The sequence below is a fragment of the Gambusia affinis genome, linkage group LG17, assembly GCF_019740435.1.
Source record: "Gambusia affinis linkage group LG17, SWU_Gaff_1.0, whole genome shotgun sequence".
Taxonomy (NCBI): Eukaryota; Metazoa; Chordata; class Actinopteri; order Cyprinodontiformes; family Poeciliidae; genus Gambusia; species Gambusia affinis.
The window spans coordinates 12,911,916-12,929,001 of NC_057884.1; the positions used below are offsets into that span (position 1 = coordinate 12,911,916).

Below are 17,086 nucleotides of genomic sequence, written 5' to 3' on the forward strand. Positions count from 1 at the left end.
TCACTATCATAATTATACCCCTTATGTTTATTCATTTCAGATAAATTCTCAGTGCTCTTCTTAAAAACTGTTTGGTTTCATTAATCAGCGACTTTTATCGACCAGCGCAAGAGATTAGTAAATACAGATTGCAGGATGTGATATGGCAAAGCAACTAATTCCCTTGCAGCCTCAACTAAACTGTTGAGGCTGGTCATTAATTAGTGTGACAATAAAGGGAAATTTGTTTTCCCACATGGCCAAGACTTGATGAGAGGAAAAAACACTGATGGGAAGTGATGTGTCATCTGGCCAGAGACAATTGTGTGTTCCAGACAGAAAAGGCCTCGGCAGCGACGCTCACACATCACTGAACAATCAGTCCTAACAATACTCTAGCGCCATCATTATCAGCCAAGTTGGTGAACCTTAAATAGATTAGATCAGAAACTAGCACAGATAAAATAAAAGCTTTGATTATTACAGGATTTTCCTATGTGTTTTAATAGGCAAATAAATTAGCTGTAGGGACATTACAGAGTATTTCATTAAAGTTTTGTCTAATGTTATACTCAAATTTGGAGACATTGCCAACCAGGTCAAGGGACAAGCCACCAGAGGCCTAACAGCTGGTCTCAATAAATATTATTAAGAGCTGCTCTGTGGCTGTGTGTTGTACAAACACACACACATGCACAACAAGGAAGAATCATGGGAAGAGATTTTAGTCTCTAGACTCCAAGGATTTCTATACTTTCAGTAAAAACAAAAAAATATATTTACCGACTAAAAATAATATGGTTAGCCCAATACACAGATAGCATCTACTGACACAAATACACACCTGGCACCCGGGTTTTTTTTTATGCAACCAACAATTGGTTTAATAGATTTCCTCTTCCAAAGATTAAAAATAAAGGAATCGTCAAATGTTTTTTTGTCCTCGTCAAAAAATACGCACATCTGTATATACTATAATGGTTTTATCAGGTATTCTGTGCTGGTACTGGGGCATAATCCATTTTGCCTTCAAAACTGTTTTAATTCTTCACAGCTTAAATTCAAAAGGGTATTAAAAATTCCTGCAGATTGGTCGGTTGGACATGCATGACGCAATACTCAATTTAATGCTTTATTTACCTGAATATGTGAATAAAGGAAATTCAATGTCATTTTTAAGATATTAGTTTTAGATTATTTGAGCTTTCCGATGTCATGCATTATCCTGCTTGTAAGTAGCAATCAAATGACATTTATAAAGGGACAGATATAGTCCACAACAGGCATTTGTTGATATGAGAGTAACACTACGACAACCTTTAGTGAAAATACCACGGTATCATTATCACCACTCCTTTTCACTCGGTGCACCTCAGACTTCCAGTACAAAACAGACTCCTGTTATTTGTGGAAATACTCAGATGACTCTGCAGTTGTCAGGTTAATCAGAGACGATCAAGAAAGTAAGTATAGAGAGATAGTGAACTGCTTGGTAGCATAATTTGGAAACAATAAACCACGTTATTACTTCATACTAAAAGGTATTTAAAAAGAAAAAGAAAGTTTTTGTGGTTTTAGAATTGAAATCGTAGTACCTTAGTACACTTCCAGATCAGATCATGCCATGTCAGCAACAGCTCTCAGCTGTGCTGTGCTGGATAAAATATGCTTAACAGGTATCTAAGTGACCCAAAGTGTGCAAAGAAAATTTCTATTAGACCTTTACACCACCACAATCTGAACTCCTGAATCACATGAAGCAGGGTGGGTTCATGCCAAATTCTAGGTCTGCCATGCGAGTGCCCAAGTTAAAATTGAGGCTCACTCAGGTCAAATTTTCTCAATCTCTTTATTAACCTATTTTAGCGACTCTCTTTGAACTGTAGCCTTAGACTGCTGTAGTTGGTCCACGTTGTTGGCTCATATTCTTCTACTGCTGCAGCCCATCTACTACAAGGTTTACATATTGTGCATTCAGAGATGATATTCTACACACCTTCATTGTAACAAGCTAAGGTTGCCTGTCTATTATCTCAAACTACTCTGCCTTAGTCTCCTCTGACCTTAATAAGGTAAGTTTGTCCAGACACTTGTCAACTATAGTTCCATCTTTTCAGTCTCTATAAATCCATGCAAGGTTTGGGTGTGGAAGTTCCAATAGATCACCAGTTCAAAATCAGTAGAGTCCAGATGATTGTCTGATTATTCATTTGTATCAACAATTGGACAGGTGTAGCTAATGCAGAGGTAGGTGAATGTTTAAGACATGAATGTTGTGCTTCCTGGAAACAACATCTGAGGGATGCTGAGCCAGTTTCTCAGCAGATAACAGCTCTTCCATGACCGAGCGCTTATTTTCCTTCAGAAACACCAACATGATTGCTTCATTCATGCACTATGCTCAACTGCATCAGATGAATGTCGTGTACTTTTATATGAATGTACCTTGGTGAGTTTTCTTTCCATCTTTCTTCTAATCATCTAGAAGGTTTGCCAGCCCAGAATTCAGACATGCAATTAGAAAGGTCTCGGATGAAGTTCATAGGAAAGAAAAGAAGCCCTGGTGTGCCCTTATTGAGCAAGCAAAGGCATGTCAATGGCCTATGCATTTTCTGTCACCCAACTAGTCTGGCTGGCTGAAGAACCTAGCCTGGCACCTTTTTCCTCAGAAATATGTTACTTCAATATAAAATCATACCAGAAGTTAGCCGTATAAAAGTATTTCTTGTTTTGGTTGTTCATATATGTCTGGGGAGCTGGAGATGAATAACAAATATGTATTTAATTACTCTTGATGGGAGTATTTTAGGATCACTAAAATGTTCTAGTGCCACAAAAGAAACATGGCTTGAATTTATCTACTTAAATGAACCAAACTGTGACATAATGCTTGGTTATGGGAATGCTTAATAAATAGGGCCCCTATGACACATTCAGCAGCCATTACCAGAATGTAAGGCACACCTGCCAAAAAGGACTTAAATGCTAAAAGGGAGTAAAAGAACTTAAGATTCCTCCTGTTTGTGGCTACTGATCTACATCACTGTTGTAAAAACAGTTTCAAAGTACATCAACCCATTTGAAGTATAAGTGTATAAAATAATTAGTTATGATAGAGAGGAAACCTACTTCAACTTGCATTGAAATTGTGATAGCAATCTAAAGTTTAAGTTCAAAGTGGCATGGATACTTTTGCAATGCATTTTAACTACAGGCACCAACTAGAAAAAAAATATTTCTAAATACCTAGTAAGCATTTATAATAAAAAGGTAATCAGATGAATCTGGCATGTCTGGACAGACCTAGTAAGATATCTCTGCTTCTAACCTATTCAATAGTACATCATTTTGTATGTTTTTACATACTTTTTTTTTTTTTTTTTAAACAAAACAAAACATTAAAGTCAGCTAAAAATATTCTAGGTGCATCACAACCATTTTCAAACATTACAATCGGTATTAACCAGCCAGTGAAATCTCACCAATCCACTGTACAGTACACAATGAAGCCAAAGAACAGACAGGTCTTTGCTTGCCTCTTTACTGCCTGTGTCTCTCTCCCAGGCAGCTGCATGCAGAGGTCTGAACCTGCCTGCTGGGAAAGAGCAAGGCAGCTGGTTATCCCACTTTTAACAAGCTAAAGCTCACCAAGAGGGAGAGAGAAAAAAAAACATAAAGCTGTTGTTGCAGCCCTGCTCCTGCACTGTGACTCACATCCCCTCTTATGGCCTAACCTGCTCATCACAAGGGAAAGGGGGCAGAAAGGGAAAACAAATATGCCCTGTTGCCGACCCTTTGCAAAATCCGACCTTTTTAACCAACAAACGATTTCACTCTGCTTTTCTGACCTTCCTTGACATGTCCCCCTCTGCGTTAAACAAGACTTTTGAGTCAGTGACTAGAGTTTTCTTACAAAGGCAATCACTGTCCGATGATTTTACGGATATGTAAAGATAGCTTTGAATGGTTAATGCTCTTTTACAGAGGATGTTCATACCAACACAAGCTGCAAATTTCTTTTAACAAGCAGTTTATCATTCCAAACATTGCCATCTTTGTGTACAAATTAGTTATTTAGAAATATTAAAGTTGTAAATTTGTACTCATTACAGAGCCTAGTACTTTCCACTAGAAAAGGGTGTGTAAAATATGTGTTAGACAGTGCATATTATTTCAAGTCAAACGTGTAAAAATAAAGCACAGCCACTTTAAATTCTATTGTTTTCTGAGCGTACTTGATCTTTATTTTAATAAATAATGACACTGGGTTCTGTGGAGTAGTTTTGCAGCTGGATTTGAATCATTTCAGAACCTATCTACCACAATAGCTAAAGGGTGTATTTTCCAAGAAGAGGAGAGTTACTGGAATTTAAAATAATGAAATGTAATTTGCTGACTGAAGGGTGTAAGTGGCTTAAAAGTTAAAGTATTTCAACAGGATAAAAGATTTTTTTTCCAGATTTCTTTTCCAGATTCCTAAACACTTTTTCCCTCGTCTGACTAAATGAAATCAATCTCAAATAAGGCAGCATTGTTTTTGAATTTCTGACTATCCCTTTTGTTGGCATATTGAAGTTTTATATCTCTATGGATAAAATAACAAGCTATCATCACTGACAATTGGCATAAAAGGGGGTTTTTGGTGCATAGCGAATCCACCCCAGAACTGTACTTGTTAGTAATATGTTGCTGCCAGACCTGAATCATACATGATGAAATGCCTATTTTTCCTTCAGACTCTCTCAGTTTAAAAAATATGCATACATTTTATCTACGCATTAATTGATGGTGGTTAATCCCCTCCCAAATCCCTTGATAACATTGGAAAACCTGTCTGTGATGCTCTATAATAGGGCAGAAATTACTCCTCAGATTATTCCACATAACTGCACTCAGTTCAGCGCCAGCATGTTTCAAATAGAGGAGTTATTGTTGTTTCACATCATGCTTCAAATTAGGTGCAACAGAAAATTATGAGATGGAAATCTAAGATGGCCTAAAATGTTTTTGGCACTTTCCTAGTTTAGCTTAGTAGGACATAAACTTAACAACTTTGCAAATGGCTACATTTCTGTTTCTTCAAACACCATTACAGATATATGTAATTGTTTATTACCGGGTCATCATGAAGCTTTATAATTAAACTGAATTAGAAAGGTAAGTTAAAAGACAAAAATTCAAATGACATTATGCATTAATGTATCTGACAAAGTAAACTATAAGGTAGACCTTGGACTCTTCATACAGACTTCCAACAACCTCAGTGGGAAAATTAAGTCCCTTTTCAGTCCTTTTTCATCATTAAGATGTTCTTGGAAAAAAAAAAATCAAGTTTTTAATGGTTAATGAGAACACTATTGTACTCGGGCAGTGTTTTCCATCATTTTTTCTCTATGCCCTTTTTAGATGGTTATAAATATATACAATAGCCTTTCATTTATTTCTGCAGACATCCCGCCAACTAATTTCTGGATAAATATATTGACAACCACGGGGATAATTTGTCCATTTTATGAAACGGATACATCGTGAAAACAGTTTCTGTTCATGTAAATCGATATTTCAATTGATAAATTGACTGAAAGTGGAAAGCAGAAATATGGTAGTGAATAGGGAGGAGATGAGATGTCATTGTAGATTTAAGTAGACACATGGGATAGTATGTTATTAAGTAATTTATCAATTAATTTAATGCAAAAGTATTCAAAAGCTGCAGCTCTACTCTGTTTGGACTCTATCCCGCTTTTTAAATCTAATATGTTGCAAAGTGTAAAGTATATAACTATAACATGCGCTTTCAATGCAAAGATCAAAATATTTAAAATACCTGAGTTTTAGACTGTGCAATTACAGTGCTCTTGTTTCAGTGTTGCACAAAGTATGCGCCCCACAAGTCATGACATAATAGTCTTAGACCGCTCTGACAAGTTTTACGGTCTACATCCCCCTCCCAAAATTTGTTGCAACATGTTGATGACATTTGAAACAATCTACAAATGTACATGTGAAAGAATAACAGATTCAATAATCTATTGTGTTAATTTTGAACAATTTCAACTAAAAATATGGGGAAATTTATATTCTTGTGTGCATCCTGTGGTTAATTTTAACTTCGGGGCGGGGGGTAAACATCACGTCACAGGCTTGCCAGTCATCATTGACAGTATTTATTTTGTCACTATTCACTTTCAGCTTGATGAAACGATAATATCAAAGCAGGGGACAGAACATAATTTCAGTATGGGTTTGCAGATCTAAGATAATATGATGCACAAAACTAACTAAGCAATCATTCCGTTTTGTTTGAAAATAATTTATTTCTTCATACTTTATGAAAGAGTTCTGATCTTACCGTGTCTATCGAAAACATTCCATGGCTGGCTCACATGGCGTGATGAGTCTCTCTTTCCCCCCTTGATGAAAGCTGGCAAACTGGGTCTCCTCTGGTCCCCTACAAATTTCCCCGGCTGCTGCCCCATAAGGGCAGGGTGCCAGGCTGCAGCCGGGACTATCCAAGCTGGTATCAGTTGTTCCCCGTTCCACAGTTGGGTACCAGACAGGGAGAGGATCAAGGGGACACAAGAGACCCGTTCCCTGTCTTAGAACGTCCCTTCCGAGAGAACGGGTGATTCAGGTCACCTGAGCAGATCAAAGTTACACCAGTATGTCTCCGAGTGTCACACATTAGTGGAGTGTCCGCGCTTCACAAGACAAAACAAGCCATTTCAGGGGAAATCTGAAAAATAAAATGAATAAATAAATAAATAAGTGCATTTACAATTCAATACAGATATCAATAACATGAATCTGGTCCTTCTGAATAACTGATCCAGAAACAATAACTTCTAAAGATTAGGTATGAGATACCGTTGCTATGCTAACTTTGATTACTTTAGAACAAAACTGTGTGACCATATTAAATAGTTTTTACTGTCTGTAAACCAGCTGATAGCTTCCCAGATGTAGTTTTGAAACCCAGTAACCGCACGGAGAGTGAAATGTATTTGTCCTTTAACTTCTACACCTTAACTGTCTGTGTTTTTAACAACCAAAAATATTTCCAGCAGCAACAGTGGTCTTTTCAGCAAGCATGATAAAAGTGCAGAAATCATCTTTCAACCCAGTTACTGGCAGTGCACAGCAACAACTGGGAAATATTTTGTGCAGCTGGGGACAACTCAGGTCACTGCAATTATTTCCCTGGCATCTCATAGAAGGACCTTACTTTGGGAACGCCATTTTTGAAATTACCATTTTTTTTAGAACTCCAGTGTGTTTCGGTATTGTTAAATTGCCACTGCAAACTTTAATAAGGCCAAAATTGCAAATACAAAACTGTCTCCAACTTAGAGAGTGTGCTAAACAATAATTTTACAAATTGTTGTTAAAGGAGGGGAGCAAAACAGTATTGCGCGATAAAATTATTCACATTTGGTGTTTCAAAAGCTGAGAAAGATTTTCTCAACACAGCAGTTCAAAATAATGTGTTAATGAATTTAAGGAGTGGTGCCTGCAAAAGGGACAATACACACAGATAGTGCGATTCTGATGGACTTGTCCCCACATGTTTAACATAGAATAAAGATAATACTTGCAGTGTGTATTGATTTTTTGTTATTTGTGAACTTAAACTATGTCATCAAAATGCTTCCATAATAAACCTAAAAATTATTCACAGGACATGCTATTTTATCTGAAAACCTGTAGAGCCTTATGGACATGTCTGCAATTTTTAAATTAGTAACTCAAACAGCTATTGATGGCTAAAGTTTTAGGTTGCATCCTAAATGTGGTAGATAAACTGAACACTTAATAAATAGCACGTCTGGAAAGCAATCAGTTTGAGTTATTTTTCAAAGGAAAAAAGATTGCTGTATGCATAATAATTTTGAAATATATGAACAGCTTTAAATTTTGATTTTCATATTTTAGAAAACGGCTAAATGTTTTTCTACACTATACCCTGGACAATTCCAACGTAATACGTAGTACTGAAGTACCTTTAACTCAGCTGTCCGCTCGCAATAAACAGTTAATCATCAGCAACTGGCAACATTGATCAATTTAAATATTTTCTACCATTTGGAAACAACTTATTTTGCCTCTAAAACGTTAAGAAAGATAAGATACATACGTATGACAACTTACGTGGTCAGAGAAACAGTGAAATTGTTGGTTAGCCCGAGCCATGAAAGCTAACCAACGTCTGCTGGTGGTATGCAGCGCGCAGACCCTAAATGCACATCGACCAGTCAACAGTTGGTTCTTGCTGCTTCCCGACAAACAATTTCGGACAAGTGCGCTAAAACAGCTCAACAAATGTGTCTTAGCACCATACATTCCCACATTACGACTGAACTTTCCAAAGTCATCGCAATGACTTAGTTTCCAACTTCCGTGTCCACTTTTCCCGTCTTATGGAGCTTCTCCCCGTCTGATACCCGGAGTGGAGACGCTTCAATCAAGGAGGCGAAGAGAAGTTCAGTGAAGTCCGCCGGCCAAATAACAGCGACTCTTTCTGCAAGCCCTGTCCAATGCTCACAGCAACCGAGCTCGTCGATACTGCCTGCTCTTTTTGCGTACTTATTCATCGCTTTCACGTCAAAACCGGAGCAGTAAACTTTGGCCGAGGAGCAGTTGTTCCGCCGAGGCCGCCATACTTCCATACGCAAGGTGGTTTGCAGAAAAATGTGGGTGGTGCAACGTGTGACGTCACGTTCGTGCGTGGGATAGTGCTTTGGAGCTGAAGGGGCTTCACAACTGCTCAGATACAAACCTAGAAAGACTGATTACAGACAGTAGGACATAAACATTAACATATTTTGTTACAATTAGAACTCCACCTCAAAACAATTTGAATTTTGATACTGGTTAGATGCAGTTACAGCTCAGCAACTGATTTCAGTTCACTCTGATACAGAAGCCATGATGAGCATCTCAAAAAAAATACCTGAGGCATGGCCCAAATCTCAGAGTTGACAAGGAGGCTTCATGGAAGCAGAGCAGGACTGAAGGAAAGGAGGAAGTTCAAACAAATTGTTTCATCAATAATAATGGGCAAAAATTATATCCTCAATTCCAACATTCCTCTGCCTGACTTTCTATATTTGACTATATGGTCAAATATAGATTTGAAGAGCAACAACAAAAGCAAGTGAGGTGGATTAGTGGTGCTTGCCAGAAACTGATGGGATTGTCCAGGCCTTGACCATGAAATATCTCTGCTGCTCGAATACTGAGCTGCATATTCAAGCAGCTCATAGTGTCATGAGACTGTCAAACAGCAAGTCTTCTGTCAGAGGTTTCTTTGAGATTGGTTCTAGACTGACCACTGCCAGAGACCCTTTCTATCCTCAGCATTACCATTTGCAATTACTCTCTGGGATACTTCCATGAGTTATAGTATTTAATTGAAGTTTTGAAATCACAAACTTTATCTTCCTTCAGTTGCTGGAAGGTTTACTACAGGATAACTTAATTTTAGTCAAGTGATTCAGAGCAACGTGCAAGGTAATATGACGATAAAAAAACCTACCTGTTGGAGTGACATTAACAGTGTGTAATGTATGATACCTTAATATAATTTTAGTGATAATACAGTCAACACCACTGCTCCTATTAAGTCAAATGTTGCAATTTTATACATGGTTTTCTTCTTTTTTTAATTGATGATTCTACCAATGTTTTTTGCAAAAATAATTTAACATTTCTAATGAACCATAAATAGAAGCAGATAAAAAAAATTTTTTAATGATTGTCTTTGAAGATTGTTATCTTCTGAGAGATGCCCGTCTCATTATCTATCAGAAACAAAGATCTTGGTTAAATGAAAATTCAAAATCTAAATCTGGCAGATGTGTATGAATAATTTCGGGCTAAACTGAACATAAAAATGACAGGTAAGTATATAAAAAAGGGGGAAAGAAGATCAGCAATACTTTAGAAGTGAAGTCTTTAAAAAAAGGATGTACAGTATGTCCTTTAGCTGATGTGAGATGTTTGCCCATAAAAACTTCTGTACATTTTTTCATCTTTGAGGTTCCCCACAACAGACCACACAGAATCCAGAGAAAATAGAAATTACAGAATTTAATCAAACAATAAAATTGCTTTGTGTATCAAAAGATGTCAACTGATGTCTTCTAATAACTTACCAATTTGTTTTCATCAGCGTTTTGCAACACTAGCTATGAGATTTATCAAATACAAAACAACAAAATCCATCTAAACCACGTAAGTTGTTCTATTAGACAGAGTTTACTTTGATTTTGGTTAGATATTTTAGTTTGTGCCTTCTTAACTCTCGTGTTCCAACAGCTTCTGTTGTGTCAACATTACAATCTCCTCCATCACTTCTGGTTTTAAGATATCCTTGACCTGCAGCGAATAGACAAAAGAAGCTTTTATTGAGAATAAGCAATTTACACAAATCTTTATATAAAAGCAAACAACTCAAATATTTCAATAATTCTGCTATGAAGGGAAAATTGTAAACAAACCTCCCCCCCCAAAAAAACCTCATGTGCAATGGCACTTCAAGATGTTTAGGCTTGTGTTTGAAAAACAAAATGCAAGGAAAAAAACTCATTTAAATACTTTAACAAATAAACTATAGTTGTAACTGTGACATGCATAATAGAACCATCCTCAGACAAGATGTAAAAAAAAAAATTGTTTCAATTCAGTTGTGCAGACATTTCAGCACAATTGCCTCGAAATTCAATTTGTTTAATAAGACTTTGTTTCTTCTTTATAGATTACATTTTGGACTTCTGGAGAACACCTTGTGATTCCTACCTGGTGCTGCAGAGACGACTCGTAGCAATAGAGAACACTTGTGTCATACAAAAGCACTTTATGAGCAGCCAAAGCCAGGAGGCAGTTTCCAAGCCGTGAAATCACCTCTCGATCTGACAGGCTCACAGGCTGAGAGGATAGAGACGGGACACACGCACAAAAACAACCTCAGTTAAGCACAGTTCATCTGTGGTTCTATTTAAAAATAATTAGAGCTGGGGTCTCCCAGTGCTTTTCTCCAGATTGGTGTTTGTGGGTTCTTCTACACCAGTACCTCCAGACTGGTGTAGAAGCCGCCAGCTTCCTCCTCTTGTTGTCCCGGCGTGGGATACAACCATACAAAGCCATTATTTCCCAAGATGATGGATGCACCACAGGGTAGGTTGTGGAAATGCGTTTTCTGCCTCTTGATCAGAGATGGGGAAAGCTGCACCAGCACTCCTTGACCCAACTGAGAGAAAGAGGACAAACAGATCATGAGGCAAAATGACGACTAAAAATTTTAAAGCAATACAAAGTGATCTGTAATTAATTTTAACACACACACACACACAAAAAAAACAAAAAAAAAAAAACTTTCAATGATAAAGATAAGAAATGTAAAGACAACCTCTTGGAACTGCATTGAAGTGATAAACTGGTCATCACTTAATAGCATATCATCACAATACAACATAGAAAGAAGAAAACCTCCATGAAATAATTGTAGCGTACTAAAACTTACTTTCCCATACTTTAAACTACGAGTGTGAAGTGACAGGGCTCCATCTGAGAAAACAGACTGCACTTCTGCCTAAAAAAAAAAAAATAAAATAAAAAAATCACAGGAAAATGCAAAAATACTCATTATTCTTGGAAACGGTAAATACGACAAAATATAAGTCAGAGGGAAAATAAGGCTAATGATGCCCTACACTGATGAGATCGCCCTCTTGAAGGTATTCTCTCATGGTGAGCTCATCTTCTGCTGATCTTCTCCTCTATAAGGTAAAGTCAAACACTTCAGCAAACACTGTAACACAAAAATGACTAAACAAAATCAATGTCACTTTGAAAATCTCACCAGCTCTCCTCCCGGCAGGTTGACAGACGACAACAGGAGGACAGAATCTAGCCTGGAGTTGGTCTCCACCTTCCAGCGCTTCTGCTGAACCTACATTTTACCACAAATGGAGGTCCAACAGTTTTTGAGAAAGAAGAGAAAAACAATCACACAATTTTTATTTCTACCCCCAAAAAAGAAAACAGGTGATCCAATTTAAGAAAATTTAGTGGATTTGTTAGAAGTAATCAAATTAAGTTTATCCAAGTAAACATATTGAGTTCATTAATTTGTCATGTTAAACAAACATAAATAAATTAAGTCTGACAAACTTAGTTCGATTACATGTTAACAAATTAACTCAGTGTTTTTTCTTTTACATTTGGAGCTCCATTTTCTTTTTACAGCGTAAAGAGTAAAAAATAGGTTCTCACCTCTGTAATTCTACCCACTACAACATCTCCAACTTCACCATTAAATCTGCAATACATAAAAAAAAAATCGATATAATTCAAATACATTTGCAGAATTTTCCGTAAAACACAGCAAGATATAAAACTAAGTAATAACAGCACATAGGCATTATCTTAGTTATTAGAAGCACCGGGTGTTCAAAGTTCAGTGACTCACCTCGTCTTAAGAGGTCTGACACATATTAGTTTGTCCACTCTCTGCACCTCTCCAGCCACTGATGCTGTCAGCTTGTCATCATCAACATAGGTACCGTGACCCCTGGAGGAAAATGAGAACTGTAAATATGGAGTCAAAAAGCCACAAACAATGCAGACTTGGTCTGAAAATATGTAATTGGATTTAGTAATATCATTTCTACGTCTGAGTATATTACCATATGTGAATCTACAGCAGAAATTGATTTGCTCCAAACTCTAAGTTTGTGATTTTGCTATTGGCTGTTCCATCCTCAAAAAACATCTAAGATTTATGCAGTATTTGGTTTAAAGAATCCAAACGGAATGTTGGACATTAAATTTATTAATTGCTGTTAATCAAATAGCAAGGTTGCTTTTTTTTGGATTATCCTCCTCATAAAACAATGTAAATTTAATGAGATCTCCAGTGAAGTCCATCAAAATGCAAAATACACCAGGAAAAGAACTCATGATGAGATTCTGCAATGTTTATCTGAAATGGGGAGACCAGCCATTTCCAAGGATGTTAAGGAAAATGAGCTTTTTTTTTAAATCATTTTGGGAAATGACAAAAAGGATCCAGAAACTTATATATATATATATATATATATATATATATATATATATATATATATATATATATATATATATATATATATATATATATATATATATATATATATATATATATATATATATATATATATGTAATAAGAGACAGTAGATATTTTTTTCGATTCCAGTTTCTACCAGATAGTTGGTGCATCGCTTATCAAATAGCAGTTTAAAGAAATGTTAAAATTGGCAAATTTTTCTATAGCTGATTATTTAGCGAAAAAAATTGGGGTGCCAATTCAAGGCCAACAAATTTTTTTACTGTTTTACTCGTTACGTACCTCATGAACCCAGTGTCTGAAGTGATCACATCTCCGGGGACAACCAGATCTTTTCGGTCAGCAGCAGAATGTGAAAGAGACATTGAGTTTTTAACAGTCGGTAATCTCATGTCCACAGCCATGTTGCTCTCTTTCTTTCTTTAGATCCTGAACTTCAGCTGGATGCTTCACCGCGGCAGACTTAAGACAAATATTGAATTATTTTAAATACAACATACTATATTAGCTCTAAAGTCCAAACAAGCTTTGGTAAAGTTAAAATGCCTTGTGCTATGAGTGAACCATGCTAAGCAAATAACTGTTTCATTTCCGAGTGCTTCTACTAAACCATGTGCCATCGCCGCCTTTAGGTAAGGAGTGGAATATGACTCAACCCGTTTACTCTCCATAAATTATTTTTGGATTATTATTATTGCAATATTCCACCTCAATTCATGAAAGGAAGAAAGGAAGAAGGAAAGAAATATAGAAAGAAAGAAATAATTTTTGGAGTGGGAATTGTGTCTTTTGTTTACAGAAAGGTTTGACTAGCATGTTTATAGCTTTCTCCAATTTTGTTTACTTGTAAATTTTACTTTCCGACATATTTGTTGTCTGCTTGTTAGACTCGTTAAGAAATTGAAAAGAAAAAAAATACTTTTTCTTTTCTTGTTTCTGCAGGTACTTTGTTTCGCCGCCAGATGTCAGCGTCGAGTCACTTTGTCTTCCTCGCAACATTTCTCACATAACACAGAGCTGACGTCACATTTCAACACCACGCAAACTCTTCAGTCTCGCCCAATCAGCGTTAGGTCGGATAGACGCTTGTAAAAATGGCGACGGTGAGGCAGAGTGGAGTGAAAACTGGACTCTTAGCCGTGAACAGACACCTCTGGTCAAAACACCAAAATAAGTGATACGACACTGGGAGCGAAAGTTAGTCGACCCGTTTGATGCTTGCATCTCATAGTTGGACGCTAAGTGGAGACGCAGCGGTTCTCTTTGCTTTTGTTTTCGGGAACTCTGGGTTCCCTTGGACCGCTCTTTAGCTTCAAGTTAGCCGCGTAGCTTCACTGGCTGCTTGAATATATCTTTATGGCATCTGCGTACCGATAACCTGCGCAGCGCCAAAGGCTGGAATCTTCCAAAGTTTTTAATCTGACGAAAACGGCCGCTAATGTGTCATCTGGATTAAAAACTATTTAAGGAGGATCTCCGCACTGTTGGAGTGTTGAGGAAGGAGTTTCAGCCGTCATGTATTTTTTAACCGGCTGGCCCCGGAGGCTGCTTTGTCCCCTGAGGAGTGCCGAGGAGCCCTTTCACATCCAGCCCAGCTCCCAGAGGTTTTACTTCGCCTTGCTGTCAGAGACGCAGCTCAGCGTCTGGTTCTCTCGGGTAAGTTGAGTGAAGCTGCTACCCGGTGTCAGTCATGTTCAAGAACTCAGCTGACCAGATAACAACAAAGCCAGCAGTGCTAGTTTCACTTTAAGAAACATTCGACAGACTCTTTAAGCTGCTTCGTTATCTGGAAGCCGCTTATTTGGTTGTATGTATGGTTGTAATGTGGGTATATCTATGAGGAGTATTTACCTAGGTAATTTAGATTACAGAAGGGAGGCTTGGGTTGGTGAGATTTTTTTTTTTACCGTGATGTGTTGGCATATGGTTACACCTGTACACTCACCACTGAGATGACAAATGACGTTGTTTTGCGTCATTTGAGAGTGCTGTATATCCGCACACCTGTGTAGAGTGATGGTTCTACTGTTCTGTCTCTCATCCAGTTGTCACAGGGATCTAATTAGTTATTAGATCCCTGTGACAATTCATCGTTTACAGTAATATCCATGCAAAATGTGTAATAGTCTACTATTCAAGGATGTAATACCTTTGTGCTCATCTCATCCTTCAGTTGGCTTTTGTAGACAAAATATTTGGAACAAAAAGTATCGGATTTTACCGTTATAGTTGGTAATAACTGGCTCAGCAGGTCAGATGAATCAAAATGAGGATGTAAAGGTTTTTATTCAAGTTAGTGTGTCCTACCATGATGTCAAACAAGCCTTTGATCTATGTGTTATTTATGATATTAGTAAGATTCTGTTTATGACTTTTTGATTTTTTTAAAGACCAATGTAAACAACATCAAACCAGTATTTTTGGTTTGGACTTTACAACATATAGGTTATTTAATTTAGTCGGAAAAACTACACGTACAATTTATGGCAAAAAATATGGAAATCATTGATTCATTCACTTATCCGTTGAAGTGTTTTTGAGCAGGAATATCACATAATGCTGCATGGTAACCATTAGCCTGTATTTAATCCTCCTGACCACAGACTGATTTGCATACTCAGTTTGTGGTTGGCCTTTTTTTTGTTTAAAAGAACTATAAAATAAACTTCTAGGTATATTGAAAAGATAGGTTGCACATTTAGATCAAACAAAACAGCTAAAAAATTATGGGAGTTGGATCAAAACAAAACAAAATATTGCATGTTAGTCCTAGTGCCAAACAGTATTTGATGAAAACACATTAGTTTTTTGCCTTTACCTCACAATATTTGTGTTTCTTGCCTGAAACGGGTGTTGGAAGCTTTTTGACTTGCTGAGATTTGCATTAATTTCAATTTCTCACTCTTAATTCCTGCTTACTATTAAGCTTAGTACTGTTTGGGGAGCTGGTTGGTTCAAAATGTACCGTAGACACACCATGTGCAGAGGCGACAGTACTGGGAGTGATTCCTGGTCTTCTTCTTTCTTCATCCTCTTTCCAATCAAAATAAATGTCCTATAAAGGCCCCTAAAATTAAATTTAAAAATGTGCTGTTTGACTGGGTTCTACAGTTCTGCAACAGTAATATTTAATATCAATATTATTTTTGTTTCTTTATGCTAAGAGAACAGCTAAGTTGTACAACTTATTTAAAGTCAAATTCATATATTGAAGCCCATCACTTATGTTTACGAAAACCTTCATTTAAAGGAAGTTATTTGACCCAATAACCTATTACATTGTTTATAGCAGTCTGTTTTCCAAACCTTTTGTATATTATTAAGATGCAGTAACAATGGATAAGGGGTCACTGTTAACTTCCTGAGACACACCCAGGATTTAGAGCATGTCTTGCTTCCCTTCCCTCTTTGTCTGCAGCATTAAAGAAAGACGGACTGAGAAAGACGTATGCTCTCTGCACTGTTATTCAGGATCTTTTCTCTCTTTAGTTTTATGCGTCTTCAGCCACAGCCTGAAATCAGGCAGCTCAGCTCAGCAGAGGTGCAGTGCAGTTGTTTGTGAAGTAGAGCAGCAAATTGCTAAATGTTTTCTATTCTGTCACACAGACACATAAGTATGTGTGGTTCTGGATATTTTCAAAGCACAGACTGAGAGCAATTATTTTTTTAGCCAACAGCGACTGCATGTTTCAGGCACTTGCTGATGCGATGTGGGAAATGATAATAATACGAAAACATAGCATGTTAAGTATGCTGTTTATAGTAGTTTAGCAGTTACTTTTTTATTTGAAATGTTGTCCTGCAAATGGAAATAAGAATATAGAAAACATTTGTATTTCTAAATGTTGTTTCCTTCCTTCTTTTTGTCCTTCCTTTCTATCTCATTTGCTTCCTTCTCCCTCCTTGTGTCCTTCCTATTATTCTTTCCTAGTGTTCTTACTTCCTTTTGTCCTTTGTTAATGTCCTACTCTGCTCCCTGTATTGTGTGGTCAGTCAGTCATAGT

At 37.0% G+C, this 17,086-nt stretch overlaps 3 protein-coding genes across 4 annotated transcripts in view; 1 reads left to right on the forward strand and 2 right to left on the reverse strand.

Annotated features, from left to right (window-relative positions):
• The window catches only part of abl1 (c-abl oncogene 1, non-receptor tyrosine kinase), a 31,795-nt gene extending 23,084 nt beyond the window's left edge, over positions 1–8,711 (reverse strand). Inside the window, exons 1-2 of the mRNA XM_044096249.1 lie at positions 8,128–8,711; positions 6,332–6,715 (exon numbers count right to left, since the gene is read on the reverse strand). Coding sequence (XP_043952184.1) covers positions 6,332–6,458 — 127 coding nt within the window. The 5' untranslated portion in view covers positions 6,459–6,715; positions 8,128–8,711. The remainder of the gene's footprint in view (positions 1–6,331; positions 6,716–8,127) is intronic.
• Positions 8,712–10,053: 1,342 nt separating this feature from the next.
• exosc2 (exosome component 2) lies at positions 10,054–13,728 on the reverse strand. The gene is made up of 9 exons (XM_044096252.1): positions 13,365–13,728; positions 12,449–12,550; positions 12,253–12,298; positions 11,840–11,929; positions 11,691–11,756; positions 11,501–11,569; positions 11,051–11,227; positions 10,777–10,905; positions 10,054–10,356 (listed from the first exon to the last, which is right to left on the reverse strand). Exons 1-9 carry the CDS (start codon positions 13,484–13,486, stop codon positions 10,276–10,278), a joined length of 882 nt encoding a protein of 293 aa, XP_043952187.1. The 5' UTR covers positions 13,487–13,728; the 3' UTR covers positions 10,054–10,275.
• A 384-nt stretch (positions 13,729–14,112) lies between these two features.
• The window catches only part of ric1 (RIC1 homolog, RAB6A GEF complex partner 1), a 28,391-nt gene continuing 25,417 nt past the window's right edge, over positions 14,113–17,086 (forward strand). For both annotated transcript variants that reach the window (XM_044096247.1, XM_044096248.1), the window contains exon 1: positions 14,113–14,738. In XM_044096247.1, coding sequence (XP_043952182.1) covers positions 14,598–14,738 — 141 coding nt within the window. In that variant the 5' untranslated portion in view covers positions 14,113–14,597. The remainder of the gene's footprint in view (positions 14,739–17,086) is intronic.